General features: G+C 42.1%; 1 protein-coding gene across 13 annotated transcripts in view; it reads left to right on the forward strand.

Annotated features, from left to right (window-relative positions):
* fbrsl1 (fibrosin-like 1) overlaps positions 1–18,002 on the forward strand; it is a 407,550-nt gene that overhangs the window by 371,493 nt on the left and 18,055 nt on the right. For 12 of the 13 annotated variants that reach the window (XM_024274771.2, XM_036213672.1, XM_036213674.1 and 9 more), the window contains 2 exons: positions 13,936–14,371; positions 15,412–15,665. In XM_024274771.2, the coding sequence (XP_024130539.1) occupies positions 13,936–14,371; positions 15,412–15,665 (690 nt within the window). Of the gene's footprint in view, positions 1–13,935; positions 14,372–15,411; positions 15,666–17,731; positions 17,893–18,002 lie in introns of all 13 variants that reach the window. The other variant, XM_024274774.2, reaches the window with a different exon arrangement.

Here is an 18,002-nt window from a genome sequence, read left to right on the forward strand (position 1 = left end):
AATTATGATTACCCTGTCATGTAGTATTTATGTAGAACGCCAGACTGTCAAAGAGATCAAGCCACATCAGCCACAAGCGCACTGCGGTCTGGCACCTTGAAAAACCGACTGGAAATAATGATTTGGTTCTATAAGATTCAGGAAGTGATTTCAAAGCTTTTACAAGCCTAATTTTTTTCTTTTTTTAAAAGGCAGTCATGATTTTCTATGCACGGCAATTAGCTGCCTTGTAAAGTCATTGCTAATATTTCACACTGACTCCGTGCACTCTGTGGGCTCCCTTAGAGCACGATTATGTCCATTAGAAAACATGCCTGCTCCTAGCAAAAAGCCCTCAGCGCATAAAATATTAACTTGGCACCCGTTAAAGCGTTTGGTCACTAATTGAATTTCATACGAGGAGCAGAAATGCTGTTAAGTGTTTCGAAACATGTCAGGGCGCTTGACACCTGTCACTCAGCTCCATCAGTCCATGTCATCTGTGCCAGGACGCCAGTGGGTGGCGAGCTGCTGTGACAGTAAATGGAAGTCGCACTGAAAGGTGGATGTGAAGGGTCCATTGTGTGGCGGTGTGTTCATCGACTGAATATGGATTTGGCTTTATCTGTGGAGAGGGAGTAATTACAAAATCACTAAAGGCTGTGTGGAACATTTACGATAGATTGGCAATTGCGTTTTGTCTAACACCTTTGTGCTTTTTAATATATTGGATCTTGTCAAAGGGAATATTTTAATCACTCGTTTGATCTACTTTCCTACTTTCAATTATTTCCTCTACTAGTGAACTTATCATGTCATGAACCAATATTAAATGGATACGTAGTAGGGGTGTGTATCTTTCCCTCTCACACGATTCGATACGCATCTCGATACATGGTTTTATGTTTTACAACATAAAACATCTATAATCCTCACATATTTCACCGATCCCAAGTCATTTAAGGTACATAACCCAGCGATAAACAAGGGAACACTAGATATGTTTTAAACAGTTCTGCAGTTCTGGTTCCAATTCCAATGGTTTAGGTCAGGGGTGCCCAAATCCAGGCCTTGAGGGCCGTTGTCCTACATGTTTTCCAACCAATCTGTCATTGAAACTCCTAATTGGCTAAACACACCTGATCCAGGTAATCAGCAGCAGATAAGGCAGAGTTTTTGGAAAACCAGAAGGAGGCCGGGCCTCGTGCCCTGGATTTGGACATCCCTGGTTTAGGTTGTACATTGGTGATACCTTGTAAAAAGTGTTTTCAAAATCAGATTTGATCTTCTAAGATGTTAACCCACTTTCACGCCTACTCTTGTTGTAATATAATACTGTGTTCCTGAAATCTGATTGGCTGACCCTAAATTGGTCGTTTTAACTTCATCCACTCACACTTCCGTTTTAAGGCAAGAGGCTTGACATCACCTGATTCAAAGTTAATGGGAAGCTGCCGTGTGAACCCGTCATTAGAGGGGGATAAGCTCTCACAGATGATGTGCAGCTGCACAAGCTTACTAATCAACTTACATTGGCTATTCTTTCAACAAAGAAATGATCAGAACTGAATGAATGTAGGTCTCTTTTTTTAACAAGGAAAGAGAAAAATAGAGAGGATAACTCTAGAGAGCAGCAGCTCTCATCACATCTTCTGTCTAATCTTAATCCTCTTCCTCCTCCAGTGGAATCGCAGCCAACAACATTGTGGAAGGCATTTTTACTGTTTACTTATGAGAATACACAACCGACGTCTTATCACCGCTGTCAGGCCTGAAATGCAGAGCGTGACGCCTGTGATCACTTGCAGGTTTTTCTTGCTTTTTTAATCCTTTATTCCCAGCTCCAGTCATTCTGCCAGCAAGACTGTGTTTTTCCCCCACCCCACATTTGTTTGAAGATCCCAATTCCGAGCTATGTGCAATTTAAGCTCATTTATGTGGAGAGGTTCAGAGCCAATGTTGTTTGCAGATGAGGCTGTTATGCTCATTGACAAAGCCAGATGGTGAGTGATTGTGGCCAAACACGGTCCTTGGATAACGTACAATCGCTGGCAAGGGGATCGTCGTCAGCCTAGATGGATATTACAAACATGCTTGTAATGGATTGGATGTTTTGAGAAGTCATTTACTGAGGCTTATAGAGATGCAAAAGCCGTCGCCAGGAGCAGAGCAGAAATAAAATGCTTTAGATTCCATGACAGACAAGGACATCCAAGTATCAGAAGAACGTGCCAATTTCTTTAGGGGAGAAAGTAGACTGACTACAGAGACAACGTCAAGACGGAAACAGGTATCAACCTGCCGTGTAAAGTATACTTCAAGTATTTCCAGATAGGTGGTCTTTCTCCAGTGTGTGTTCAGTCCTTCAAGTACAAAGTATTCCATAATACCACAAGCTTGGACTGGAAGAATAGGTCTGACAGAAGGCTGGCTTTGGAGAGTTTTGTGAGACAGGTTTGCTAATCGTCTTGAACTCAGCACATGGTGAAAGATGTAACTCGACACACAAGGCTGTGAAAGGCCTCGTGTTCGGTCATATATTTAGTTACCGATGAGGGCCATTAATCGTTGCTTTGTGTAACACACAGGCGGTTATTCGCTTAGCGATAGAGGGGCCTCCGTTTTGGGCTTTTTCAGGGGTGTTTGAAATGGTGAAAAAAAAAAAAAGTTGAACATTCACAGTGTGGTCTTCTTCGATAGTCAAGCAGTCATCTGTTTGACTGTTGTTTTTGGCTACTGTTGGGTTTCCCTCCACTGGGTCCTTGTGGTGGGCCCCTTCCTAATGGCCTACAACTGACTGCAATAGTCCATTCAGGGATTCAACCACCCGGGCTGTTGGGTTAATGCTGCTGTGTTGAGGGGGGTAGCAGCAGGACTGGGATTTCTCAGCTGTTTGCTTTGGGAAGAGATTGTCCCAACATCAGCCATCCCATGAAGAAATGTGTACCGAGTACTAACAGCAGCCACATTTGGAAATCAAGACCTTAAAACTAGTCTTTTGGTTTTTCGGCAGTGTTTAATTCTGCTTTCTTAAATATTTTATGAGTTTTGACCATTGACAGTATGCGTGAACTGGACTGAGTGACTCCTCCCCCGTTGTGTTTCAAATAGGAAGTCCCAAAGAGGCAAAATACCATGGACCTTTATAGAGAAATAAACAGCTATTACTCAGTTGTATTTATCAGAATAATGTTTTTGTTTCTGTAGTTCAAGGTATACTAGTTAAAAACTAACAAATCAGATGCCTCAATAAAAGTATGTGGTCTCAAATCCAACATTTGAAACGTTTCATGTACCTCACGCTTAAATGGTAGGGGTGCGGACTCCCAACAATCTCACTCCTGATTAGCGTGAGTGGTTGCCATAAGATCTTTATCTCAGACCAATTCCGACCAATCGCTATTATCAACACATCTCAATCCAAAAGGGTGACGTCTGTATCGCAAAAAAATGTTAAATAAATGTTAAAATGACTGCATTGACCAAATTTCATTAGACTCAAAAACAAGTTGTTCTCTATGGGCGACGTCACTCTTACTCGTATGTAGTCAATGGATATATATGTATATATATATATATATATATATATATATATATATATATATATATAGATATATGTGTGTGTGAGGGGGTGTGTGTGTGGGTGTGTGTGTGTGTGTGTGTATATGTATACTACATATATGTTTATATATATTATATATAAATACATATATATATGTATATATATATATATATATCTAATGTATATTAGATACTATTCTCTAAAAATGTGAGTTTTCTAGGGTGATGTGTGCTGTTTACTTTAGCAGGATTGTCATATTTTCAGCAAAATTTTGAGAGCCCGTATTTACTTTTAAAAGACCCCATCTGTTGGAGTGACACAGACAAATAGCTTGTGTTTCTATGAAAGAAAATCAATGGGTAGCTATTGCCGTCACAAAGGACACAGGTATTTACTCATCAGCCGCTATGTCCAAGAAAAAACGCTCAAGTGCCCGAGGCGTCTCATTGGCCGCAGCGCACCGCGTACAAAGTGTGCATGCTAGGCGCAGCGGCTCTGACCTAATCCCAGCACCAGGTGCCTTTGGAGCCGAGGTGAAGTGGACATGTTTTTCAAGGAGGATGAGCCATCTGGGTCTTGATACTTTATGGTCCTTAAAACCCACTCTCGACTGTGCCTCTCCCGCCACTTACCTTTTAGCTGCTCACAATAATCTAAGCACTGGATGCTGAAGGCAGAGGGGAGGCTTTCAGGAAAATTTTATGGGGGTTTGAGCTTCTATTTCAACTCTAATTCATGACCTAGTCAAGCAAACCTAGTAGTTTGTTTGTATTGCGTTTAGTTTTTTGATGCCTCTAACTACTACAGTACTGTTCTTGTCAGTGTGAGTCATGTTGAGTGTTTGTTTTGTTCCATTTTGGTGTTTAGCTTTTGTTTTGTTTGGACAGCAAGTCCCGTTAGACATTTTTTGGACATTTTTTCCATTTTTTTTCCCATCTTTTTACCTGTTTGTCATCTGTTTCATCTTGCAGGGAAGTTGGCTTGCGCTCGGAGTCCAATTTCACCCTCCCTCTCGTCACACACTTACTCATATTCACACATTTCTCCAAACTGGCATGCAGCCTTTGCATTTCACACAAATCAATTGTTCTCCCGCCGCATTTCGAACGCCTTAATTAAATACAGCAGCTCATAGCAGCCCAAGCTGTTGCTAATGCGTGTTGTACGCCGCGGCTTAAAGGAGCTTTTCTATTCTTTGTGCGTTGGTTTGCTTTTGTGCTTTTTGCGCACATAGGAGCAGATGATGGTGGGTTTTGGTTAACAGCCGCCAGAAAGGTCAAGATCCGGGCCTCATGTCCATTAGTTTAGTTTACACAGATCTTCAACTGACCCTCTGCTCCTTATTAAGTGACCCCTCTCTGGCGTTTGTGTCACTCTATCTCCGTCATTCACTCCAAGCGGGAATGATGAATGAGGTGCGAGGAAGGACGGCATATGTTTGCAAATTCGATACACCCACCAACCGACTCGCTTTCTGTGCCGGTGATAGGCTTTGTGGTTTGGAGCGAGAAGAAAACGCTTTTGTGAAAATGTTTGTGCGGTTGTCTAACTGGGTTTCAAATTAGAGCTATTTCAAGTTCCTTTAAGTGTGTCATCACCCTCATGTTGTTTTTTTCAGCCCTTCCCCACAAGACAAAAGAAAACTCAGCCATAGGAAGGTTTGGTTTATGAAAGAACACGTAAGAACACAGTTTTTTTGGCATGTGGCCATGAGTGTAGAAAATAGCAGCTCCACTCTAGTCTTTAGCAGCTGCTGGGTGTCTGTCTGTAAGCTGAGAAGCAGCTCTGCACCATAAACCTCCTATAGAAGTGGCATTGGTTGCATCATTGGGTCTATACTGGCCAGTGTGTGCCCCCTAGAGGCTTGTTGACGTGTGAAACCGAAGTCCAAGTGGTTCTTTCAATGCACAGAGGGGTGTAATCTGTAAATACCCCCCCCAAAAATACTCAGCCTCCAACTTACCGTGAGAGCGACTTGTATTGGAGGTCATTTAGAGGCTCTCTATAGTTAGCTCAGCAGTATGAATAATTAAAGTAGATTCTTAATGGTACAAAAACACTTATTGCAATTTAATGAATGGAAGAGGGAAAGTGAATGGCTTACTAGAACTAGAATCACTTATTTATAATATTATATATTTTGGAAAAAATTATTTTTTTGCTCATTTAGTTTCAATCGGATGTCACAAAACTCAAGCTTTAACTGTACATAAGAATTGTGCCGAGGCATTTTGGGATACGGGACCAAAGCCTTATTAATATTGTCTGGCTCTGACACTTTATTTTTTTCAGTTTAATTAAAACATTTTTGTTTAACCAGGAAATCCCTTGAGGTAACATTTCTTGGCATCTTCATTTTGAAATAATGTCAACTGAATTGACCACATTTGGTTTGAGCTAGAAGTCATTTTCTATGGATGACGTCACACTCGATCCACCTAACATCAATGAGCTAAAAGTGCTTAAAGACGCCTTGCCTGTCAATAAGAATTGTAGTTACTGAAAAGGTTGCCACCACTCAACAAGCTTTGTGCTAAAACCTTCTTTTTCTGCACATCAGGAAGTCCTTCTAGAGATTGGTGAAGCAGGTGAAGAACTCAGGAAATGCCTCCCTTTAGCTTGCAGACTACCAGCGAAACCTCAGAATCCGCAAAGCACTTGAGGAAATGTGATACGCTGCTTTAGGTGTTTGTCTTACCCCTTTCATTGCACTTAACTGCACTGGCTGCAGATGTCAAAACAGTTGGCGAGGAAAGGTGAATAGTTAGCAACTGTCATCTTCTAATTGTTACTTTGCTTTTGGTTTAAAAAACAAAACAAAACAGAGATGAGGAAGGAGGAAAAGAAAAACATGCCGGCTCTTTAGCCTACTGTCATGCCACTTCAGATTCGTTGAAAGATTTTCGCTCAACCATTTTCAGCCCATTGAGAAGTAATGAGTATGCGACTGAAAGGTGATATTACATCCTCTTCTTGACATGTGGGTTTGTTGCATGTTCGTACATGAGGGAAAGGTGGTGCTTCTGCTTACATTGAGCGCTCGCTCCCTCCATTTCTGCATGGACTTGAAACTACAAAACGTCTTTTGTATCTAACATTCTGTCTTGTTCTGCCCTTTTCATTTCTGCCCCATCTCCTTCCACTCGGAGTGGATTGTGAGTCAGCTGGTGGGCTAATAGTGGATGCTTTCCTGCGGGGCACCAAAGTGATACTGTTCCGGCATTTCTCCAAGCTTAAGTAAAGCTGACATGTTGCTCTAGAGCTGCAGCCCACACTCTGCTCTACAGCGGTCTGTTGAGGGGGGGGTGGAAAGGTCTTAAAGGTATGGGAGACACAGGGAGGCAGCCGCTGTCCTCCCTCTGCTGCGCTCTGATGTGGGAAGCAGCAGTTAAGTCCTTTATTAGAAGTGGCAGGCGTTGTCTCCAGTCACCTCGATAATTGCAGCACCAAGTCCACTGCTATAATCAATTGAGACAGCTGCTGCTGCGGCGTTCAAGTCCATCAGGCAGGCGTGTCATGCTAATTAATGAAATAATAAGGCGAGTGCTTGCAGCACTGAACAAATAACTCCTGCAGCCTCTTCTTCTTTTCAGCACAAAATTCATCCGTAAAGCCCAGATCGTCCCCTCCCTTCCCCTATAAGTCAGCTGTTTGTCCTCAGCGGCCTCCGACTAAGAGGGGTCACAGGAGCTGGTGAAGGGTCAGTGGCAGTGAAAGGGGTCAAATTCCTGGCTGGCAGGGTGGGCTGCCTCTGAACAGCCATTAGACTTGAGCTCTTCTGTGGAAAGTTTCAAGATGTCCGCCCTTTTATTTAGCGGAACTGAGTGGCACTGACCTCAGACGACCCAGCTGTGGTCATAAGAAGCCGAGCCTGATGGATGTCACAGAGCTCTGCTGCAAGCCGCTCGGCATGGGGATGGGCCCGTGTGGATTCCCGGCGAGCAAAAAAGGAAGTGTGAGTTTTGCCAGGGGTTAATGTTCGTTTATCCCTTTGGGAACGGCGCTGGGACATGCAGGCTAAAGACGCACTCCAATGAAAACTGTGTTTTTTGGGGTTTTTAGCTTGATCTAGTGGATTCTTCTAATGATTTAAGCATAAAGTAAGAAAATTAGTATTTCTTTATTTAAATTACCTTTTGGAAAACACATTTCTTATGTACATATATATCACTTTTTGACGTTTTTGGGTGTTCCCAACTCGTCGTTTTCTAATGTGCTGGCTATTAGGTCCCCAACCCACGGGACGGTGTACCAGACATGATAACAGATACAAAACCAGTACCGGATTAGGTTACCAGTACTGGATTGGGGTACTGGTACCGGATTAGGGTTAGGGTACCGGTCCTGTCTGCACCCCGATGTGGTAACGGATGTGGAACCAGCACCACATTAGGTTACCGATACTGGGTTAGGGTACTGGTACTGGGTTAGGGTGCTGGTACTGGGTTAGGGTACCGGTCCTGTCCACATCCCAGTATCAGAATGGTACCAGTCCATGTCCCGAGGGTTGAGCATTCCTGATTAGTGTCTACATATTTTCCCTGTGGCCCGGTACCAACCGGCCCTCGTACCAGTACCGTTTCACGGCCTGGGGGTTGGGGACCCCTGGTTTAATGGGAAAAGCCAACACGTCAAAAAATGACGAGTTAGGGACGCCCAAAACGTCAAAAAGTGATGCAAGAGGGGCCAGAACCATACGTCCATACATGACAAGTTGGGACTGATAGCTCTGATATTGCTCACCATTGTTGTGGCTCAGGTGGAGTATTGAGGGGCTGTAAGTAAACAGAAAGTTCTCAATTATAACGGTTGACGGGAAGGGGTGCGGGTTGCTCCTCACAAACAATCTTGTCCAAAACTCAAATGCGGATTTTTAATGAACTACTGCCACTCTACAGAAACTATATCCTACAAACTGACTTTATTATTATTATTATTGGCTAAAAATGACAATTCAAAGTCAAATGGGAAGACTTTTTAATTATCACAGAAGATGATTGGAGTGAGACTTTAAAGTTCCGACTTCTAGAAAACGAGTGTAAGTGCCCCACGATGGATCTGGACCATCTGAAACACAAAAAAAGTATTCTTTCCTCGCCTTCGCCTGCCAACTCTCTGAAACAAACATATAGCTTCTCAATTTGTTGGGTCTCAACTGAGAGGTGTTACCGCTAAAAAACCCAAATCCTCATTCTCCTGCTATTAACTCACATCTAAGTGAAATAATTGCCATCTGTCTCTGTCTATTTGCTACCTTGGTCAGCTGTTTTCCTCCCAGTAAACATCTCAGTGATTTGCCTTGAATCCACTTTTTACCAGTTTGAAGCCGATTAAATCATGTGAGGGAAAGAAGTTTCAAATTTCTCCTATGAAATTATTACTAGAGCAGAGATTTGAGTCTGCTCAGCCCTTCTGTTCCTCTCACACAAAAGCGTTTCCTTCAAACCTCCCCCCACCCTTTTTTTTGTACAAGTGAATACCTTACGGCGATGAAGTGTTGATTGGCAAGACCGCGGTTTCCTGCCAGTATCTGTTATAGCCATCTTCCAGATTCACTCACTCGTGAGTTAAGCCTTGGCTCTGAGCAGATTGCTTGTCTGGAGAGTTACAAACCCAAATCATTGTGAGCTCAACCGTCAAGAAGATATGCTGTCAAGCCAGCAGGATGCAGATCAAGGCGGCTCGTCGCATACCTTGCACAAACTCTGACAGATATGCTGCTTGATTTAAATGTCTGTCTGTTCATGTCATTTGATCAGCTTCCTGACTGTTTATGCTTTGGCAAAGCCGTGAAGGGAGTCAGCCGCAGTGTTTGCCTTTTAAATGAGAGCATCCAGTGACCTTAAGGTTCTTTTATCCTTTCACAAACCTTTGCCATGTGGACGATTTGCATGCGATCGTATCTATTCTAAAAGGCTTTTGCATACGGGTTCAGTTTCCCTGGTCATTGGAGACACTGCCACCAGTGTCAACAAGAGTAGATAGTTTATGGCATACAGCGATTTGCATGCGCAGCCTTAGTTCACAGAGGGTTGCAGTCTGAGGCCAAAGATTCGCGGAAGCCCTTGTTTCATTTATGAGGCCATATTTGCAGGTGTGCGTTTAAAATGAAATACTTTGAAAGGATAAAAGCTTTGAAGCGACTGATTCACAAAATGTGGTGGCCCAAACCAAACATCACATATGAATATTTATGTGGGTAAAGCAGAGTTATCTAATGCCTGGTTTATAGTTCATAGCGATCATACAGTTCATACTACGGTTGGCCAGTGTTGCTTGTGTCTGCGATAACTACAGCAAACGTCTGAGCAGAGGTAATACTTGTCAACGATGGTGTTGCGACTTTTTTTAACGTTTCAGTATTTAGGATTTTCATTTATGGTGATATATAGGGATCTTTGAGATTTTGTTTTTTATGCACAAATAAAGGCTGTTTTATTCATATGCAAACTTATATAATACTTTTGTGGTTAATTAATGGTGTGGACAAGACAACGTATGTGACACATCAGGTTTTTTGTATTTTAAAAGCCTCAACAAATTGCATAACTGTACTTACATTTGAAATGATTTACCACCTTCTACATTGAATTTAGTTGAAGTTATAGTTGCATTTTAAAGTTAATATTAGGGGTGTAAAGATGAATTGGTTAATGGATTTGTATTACTACGACCCAACCAGATTGGTCAGTCTGAGGCAAGTCTTTAATCAAATTGAATCAATCTATATTAAACAAATAAAAAAAATGAAATTGTTAAAATTTTTAAACTTTAAAAAAACACAACGTTTTAACATAAGTATGAGTAAAATTGACAGAAATCCAGAATAAGTCAACTTAAACCTTAAATAACTTTCAATATTTTACTCTCCATTAAAATATATTCAGTCAAAATGATACAAGTTAGAAATGAAGTAAATATAAAAAAACACACCCAAATTTCTTTACTTTGATATTATTTTAGATAAAAAATAAACTAAAATATATTCTGTCAATTTATATTCTGGCCGCACTAACGTTCAACAAGGCAGCTGATGCACTGTATGATGGGATTTGAAGTTAATTTCTATAGTGATGGTAACAGACAGATTGTGCGTGCTGTCAGATCTGGCAGCGCAAGGAATTGTGGGATATCGTTCCCTTTGCCTGTCTGGGCGGACTGGGGTTTAGGTGTGGGTTTTGTCAGTTTGTTTTGTTGTCTGGCTGTTTTACTTTGCTTGTTAGAGATTTGCAGTGAAAATATCTTGGTTTTTTTTGGAGCTGACTCAGAATAAAATCATGTCTAATTCCTCTCGTAGTTAGAATGCAGTAATAGTGGCCTTATCTTTGAAATCCTGGGACATAGAAACTGGAATTTCCTGGATCAATTTGCTCTGTCTTCTAATCACTTAAAATAAGTATAGTGTGATATGCATGCAGTTATACTGCAGACATCCATTTCCAATCACAATGATGCCTCGTGTCACATTTCGCAGCGATTTCTGTCTGATGGCTTTGCGATTACAAATCGCTATGAAGTATAAATTGGACCTTAGTCATGGTGGGGGCCCATGCTTTCCTCGAAACCTGTGCTGAGCAATTCCAGACTGGTCCACGTCCACGCGCTGGACCATCTGTCGTGGGGGCCACACAGGGCCGTATCAGTGCCAGCACTCCAGATGTTCCACAGGGACGAGCAGGGTCACATGTGAAGGATATCGCAGGCGGGAACAGCTGTGTAGCGACACTGTGTTCATCCCAGATTCCCCGCTCGGACACATCAGTCATAAGCAGCAAATCCCAGCGGCTTGTATTCCGTCTGCTACCTCAGCTACACTCCCCCTCCCTCCCGTCCTTCCTCTTTCTGCCCCTCCCAATTTGCAGGCTCATATCGCTCCAAACTAAGGCACGTGCGCCCAAGGCGAGACTCAGTTCCCCTGAGTAAGCAGGGCCGCAGGAACAACTATAAAAAGATCAATACTGGGATGACATGTCATCTGGTGAGCAGACCTGCCAACACCCCCCTCGGGAATGTCCCCGTCCCCCCAGTGCACTAACCCAGCTAATGGGCGAGGGGAGCCACCTCCCATCACTGGGCTGCCCTCCAACCAGCCTGACTCACTTGCACCATCTGCTCAGGTTTGCTTGGAGGGCTCAAGGACTTACCCCCACCCCCACCCCCCCCACCTCACCTTTTTTTTTTTGTACACACACACTCATGTGGCATTTGCTTCACATGACCGCCTGTGGCTTGCCTGCTGTGCTTTTTTCTGTGTTTTTTTTTTTTTTTGCAGCAGGTGATTGGAGGCAAAGGGTATTCCAAGCCCTGACAGGAAAACAAGAGCAAAACAATGCAGGGTTTAGCAGCTACTGAAATGCTTGAACTTCAACTTGACAGTTCTGTGGGTTTGAGGCAAAAGGATGTTATCTGTTGAGAAGGAGCTGTGATTTTGCGACATACAGGCCTTAGGTGGCATCTGTCAAAGGCATTCCTGTCATCATTGCTCCGTGTGGTTCTGCACTCAAAATAGCTGCTGGGGGGAAAAAAATACAACAACTTTAAAATAAAAAAGGCACTCTGTAGCAGTAATCTATCAAAGTGATTTTACTTTAACTGTTACCTGTGCTCGAACGGTTGTTAAAAGTACATTTTTCATGTGTTTTAATCTTTGCACGGTGGCAACGCTCACTTCACTGTTGCCTCAGTTCTGAAGTAAAGGAGCTTTTGATATAACATTAGCTTTCCCTCACAGATTTCTCCCTTTGGGTTTCAGTCGTATATGCAAATAAAATCTTTTTGTCTTTTTTTTTGTATTCATATGTTTGCGCGTCTTGGCTTTTAGTGAGATTTTAATGAGCGTGATACCTCCCTGCCTCCATTAGAGCCCATTAGAATCATCATTAAGATAACCTGGCACTCGCTGTGGCCCTGGCATAGCGGCATTAATATGAGAAACTCTCCTTTCCATCTCGTTGCTGTTAGACTTTTTTTCTTTTTTTTTTCTTTTTTTTTTACCCAGAATCGTTCGCCTTGCATTGTGTCTGCAGGAAGCGGTTGCTATGGCAACATCACCCACCGGCGACATTTCTGCTGTGGATATTTGCTTGTGTGTCAGTGTCTGTCTCCCTGTCTTTCTTTTTTTTTCCTTTTTTTTCTTTTTTTTTTTTTTTGTGGGAGCCTGACAACTGAAACCCAGACCTATATAAACCAGGAGCTCCATATACAGCTGGACCCCAAATTTAATTTGAGAAATGTGACACCTCAGCCAGCCCCCAGGTCTCCCATAAGACCATGGAATAAGACAGAGCGAGCGTAACAAATGAAAAAAAAACCTCCTGAATTTTGATTGGCCTTTTAATGGATGTTAGAATCCCTGAAAGATTAAGCAGGCTGTTAATGGGGACTGGATATTCCATTTGTGAGCTGCATGTTGAGTTCTTGCTGGCTTGATAGCGGCTCCCTGCTTTTTTTTCTTGTTACCAACGAGAATGCCTGTGAGCTTTTTGAGCTTTTTTTTTAATTGAAACGCCAGTGAGCCTTTTGACTGTAGTGCCGCTACACATGTTAGCTGTAGATATGAAAGTCAGTGCCGTCTTCTCTCCTCCTTTATCTATAAATGTGTAAATACCTTATTTCTCTCTTTTTGGGGGTTCATTTGATGTTCTTCGCATAAATGCTACCAGCAGAAGCAGCTTTGATAGTATTCAGGAACCTCCATTTTTGTGCCCAGTTTTGGCTTTTCACTTGACTCTAAAAAAAGGTCTTTTACTTGAAAAATTCTCTACAAGTGAAGTGCATCAAGATGGAACTTTTTTTTTTTCTTTTTTTGCCCACTTTTATTTTGCTGCCACAACAGCTCATAATTACAGTGATTGGCCAAAGAATGAGAAGCCGCTCGCTGATTGTACCAGCTCGTTGAAAAGACCCGCGATCGATGCGAAAGATGGAGGCCGCCGACTTCACAGCGCTTTGTTGTGCCTCTCCCGCATCCTCGCAGAAAGAACAGGAAGGAAGGATGGAACGCGGAGGTGGCGACAGAGGATAAGAGGCCACGATCTCTCCTCGCAGCACAATTGAAACATAATTATTTCATGCCAGATTGTGTGCTCAGCAAAGCCTTGAATGGGCACCGACATTTGACTTTAATTAGCAGTGATTTATTCAAACTGACTAGATTGCAAGAAGAAATTGGATCATCTGATTATAGTTGAGCATGAAAATGACCTGATTAACCACTTAATAGAACCTAGGGAGAGAAAACAAGAGGAACTTTGCACCAGAACAACAACAGGAAGAAGGGAAAGGAACCCCTTATTATAATTATGTTGAATTATTGCTGATCGCCTCTTTGTTTTTTGATTATTCAAAGATGCTTTTATCGTTTTTTAATGAAGTTTTGTGTTTTGTCTTCGCAGGTGTGCCAACGAATGAGAGTCCCGAGTCTAAGACTTGCAGCTCAGCCAAATTTTCCGGGCTCCAGCGCAGCCAGGATCAGAGCAGCATTGAGGTTCCCTTTGCACCACCCGTGCCCAGCCCCACCCCGGCCTCGGCACCTACGGGCTCCCCTGCGCCCGCGGCGGCGTCGGCCCCGCCAGAGCCTCCCAGGTCACGCCTTCTCCCCAGCCCTCCTCCGCTTGGCGTCAAGAAAGAACTGAAGCCTCTACCCCCTCTCCCCACCCCACCCCTGCTGAAGGCACCGCCCCATTCCCATTCCCAGCCCCACCCTCCTCCTCATCCACTCGCGCACCAGGAGCCGAGGAGTCTTTTCCCGTTCCCGCCCCACCACGCTCGGCCAGTCATTGGCCATCAGCTTCATCACCCGCTGCAGTGCAGCAGCCTCCACGACATCAGGTACTGTTGCTGCTGCGGCTTTGTTTGTTTTTGGTTCAGTTTTTATTATTAACATAAAAAATAGATCCGTCACATGGAAAAATCACACACACTGGGCTTGTGTCCCAAGAAATTTTCTATTTGAAAATCAGTGTCAATCAAGCATCAAAGGAAGTCGCCTCAAGTTGTTCCTGCAGTGATGCTGCTGCTACTCTGGTGGAGTCCTTAAATATATATTTATATATATTGTCGAAAAATTCCAGAATGAATGCGATGTCGTCCAGCGGACAAATCTATTTTCCACACGACACTGACTGTTCTCATGAGGATATTGATTTTCCACCTCACAAACTTGAAATAACCAGCTGTCAGATTTACTGTTTTCATTGAACCGCAGTGTGAAAAACACAGAGTGGTCCATGTTTCCTACCTCACCTCTTTGCAAACAGCATATCTGACATATTAAAATTAAATATTTGAATTTTGATTAAAAGACATTAAAATATATTTTTTCCTTTAGTTCAAATAATTAAATACCTGTTTTATCTTTAATTAATGATAAAAAAAGATTGTAGCATTTGTTGTAATTCCCCGTTCCCTCACTATGTAGAGGTTCAGCATTTGCGGTCTTCCTGTTTCACTAATTTTTCATGCTTTTTTTTGTTTGTTTTGTTGTTTTTTTTAAACCCACATAAATCTTTTCTACGAAGTTTTGAACTTTGAGAGTTTAAACAGGGGAAAAGTGAGGAGTTTTACAGCCTTAAAACCCAGGGCTCCCTTGAAAAAGAGGTTTTAAATCTCAATGGGACCCTCCCTGGTTAAATAAAGGTTAAGAAAGAAAGAAAACATCTATAATCCTGCTGATTTCCCCTTTTGTGGGTTATTTATTAAATGTAACTCACGGGATAAACTGAATAGAATGACTGTATTGTGACTATAAGCATCCTATCATAAAACAAACACCTAACTGTTATGTGGGAATTTATAGTGTGCATCTTAAACTATCATATTGTAATAGAGCTTGTTGTGTTTTATGTCTTTGTTTTCGGTTAACTGAACAGTCACAGCAGCAGTCCGGTGGGTTTCTCCAAACACCTGCCCCCGTCCCCTCACCACCTCGGTGGACTCCCCTCCTCAGCTTCAGCCTTGCCTCTGTCTATACCCAACCTCTCTACCTCGCACTATTCCTCCCTACGGAGCCCGGCCCATCGCCATTCGGCCATGTTTGCAACCCCAGCAACACTGCCGCCACCACCGACCTTACCAACAAATAGCTTAGTGGTGCCTGGACACCCCGCCGGCACCCCTTACCCAGGTGAGCTGCGACTTCAACACCCCAGTGCAGACTTCTGATGTGCATCGTTATTTGGAGGGATCGACATCCAGGACGTTTCCATGCAGATCATCCGTAACTGTAGGATGAGAATCAGTTTTAGCTATTTTAAATTAGTAATAATAAGCAAAAGGCATCTGTTGTTAGGTTACCATTTCTGCACTGTAGGCACCATCAATAAATGGTCTATTTTAGGACTCATGTCATATATAAGGTACTATAAGGCACATTAAGCGAGACAAAAGAGTCAGAGATAAGTCAATCAGTGTTAAGAATGTTTGTAAAACACTACACTTTTTTTTAGCCATGTTAGCACATTTAAAATACACTCCTAACCTTTTTTCCAACACATAGAAAAAACCTTGATACCTGTTAAACAAACCTTACTGTGACTACGCTAACTTCCAACATTCTAAGTTACACGTAGAAAAAACATGCTACGCGTTAGCTACGTTAGCATATTCGCAGTTACACCAGACTTTGTTTGCAACTATAAAACATTCCATATACTATATAAAATGATCTGGATTATATGGCAACACTTTCATTTTTTTTATTTTTTTTTTAATTAAGGCTTCTTACTGTGTCTTCTAGTGCGGAAAATACAGTCAACTCCGTCACGTTTAATTCTTTATTAATTAGTTTCCCTAGTGACAGATAATGCTGAGCTATGATTTTAAAGCACAGAACTGTTTTTACATTTGGGCAAGTTCCTCCTTTATTACTTGCTGCCCTGATATGCTATCGACCTTTGATTATTTTAATTTGTTCAAGTCAGCGTTTACATTTGGAAATGGGATGTATTTCTTTTGCTGACACATACATTTAAACGTGAAAAAAAGAATAAATGATTATCTTTTTAACACTGGATAAGTTGCCAGGGACACCTGAAAGCACAAACTCTTCGACATACCGTAACTCTTGATCAACGTGAGTCAGCTGATTGGTTTCATAAGAACTTCACTACTGTAAACTGATGCATATCAGTGCAAAGCTACTTCTTTTTAGTTTCATAATCAACTGGAATTTTACAAAGAGTTGAAGAGTTACGATAGTCGAAAGAATGTAAGCACTAAAGCGCCAGTGTTAAAGGGTTAATCACACTTTTACCTACTTTGATTCATACAATTTGTGGAGTTGGACAAAAAAAATTAATGTTTTATTACATTTCAATGTACCCTCTGTTGTGCAAAATTCTTTAAATCCAAGATTATTATCCTTCATCATCTGTTTTAATGCTTCTAGTTCATTTTAGCTGCTAAATTCACTGAGATGAGTCACCTGATTTCCCATGAATTGGCCCTTTCTGTGTAAATGACGTCCCTTTCTCATGAATCAGAAGCACATTGTGTTTTGGCCTTACCTTGTGACGAAGAGATTGCCTCCAGGATTCTCTACAGATATCCTTAGTCCGTTTTCCATGGAGCCTTTGCATAGTTTAGGAGGTAAAATTATGCACTAGTCACAAAATACACTTTGTGCAGTTATTTTTGAGCCAATAGACAGGAAGCTTACATTAAGGTCTCTTTTTTTCTTATTTCTGGATTGTATTGATGAACCTTAGTAGTTATGCAAGCTAGTTAGCGCAGCAGTTACACATGACTCGCATCACCTCATCAGTAGTTCCAAATGGTTTCGAGGAATTCGGTAAGTAAATCTCACGTTACAGCATTAAGGCATGGAAAGGGATAATGGATGTCAGTTGTAATCTTATGTAAAGCCACTGTAGAGCAAGACAAGATCAATTCACTGTTGTTACCCAAGTGTTGAAACTTCCAGAAGGTCACTGTAGAAGGCCTTGGATGAGTCAGTGGGAAATGTCAGCTAACAACTGGACGGCAACATTTTCAGGCGTATCTCAACAACTAGATCCTTCGTTTTTGTGAAGGCACAGAAATAAAAACTTAAATTAAATATGGCGGCTCTTTAATAAATAAATAAATAAAGAAAATGTCATGAATGTACCAGTTGTGCGCTGACATTCTATGAGACGGCAGGCCTGTGTGTGTTTTCTGCTGGGATGACTCTTGGTTCTCTCTTGTCTTTAGATACCAGCCTGTTGATATCATTCAACCAACCAATCATGTATTGCCAGCCTCATTCGGGGATTCTGATTGGCACATTGTCACAGGCAACTCTCTTACCACCACCAATGAGTCCCCACGTAGAAAACCCTCACAGCATGAGCTGGAGAAACAGAGAATGCCAGGTGAATATTTTCCTTCTTCTACCCTTGTTGTGAAGACTGACTGGGCGCCGTGCCTTTTTTTTTCTTGTGTCCCCCCCCTTCCCTCCCAATCTTTTTTTCTTTCTTTCTTT

The sequence above is a fragment of the Oryzias melastigma genome, linkage group LG9 (assembly GCF_002922805.2).
Source record: "Oryzias melastigma strain HK-1 linkage group LG9, ASM292280v2, whole genome shotgun sequence".
Lineage (NCBI taxonomy): Eukaryota > Metazoa > Chordata > Actinopteri > Beloniformes > Adrianichthyidae > Oryzias > Oryzias melastigma.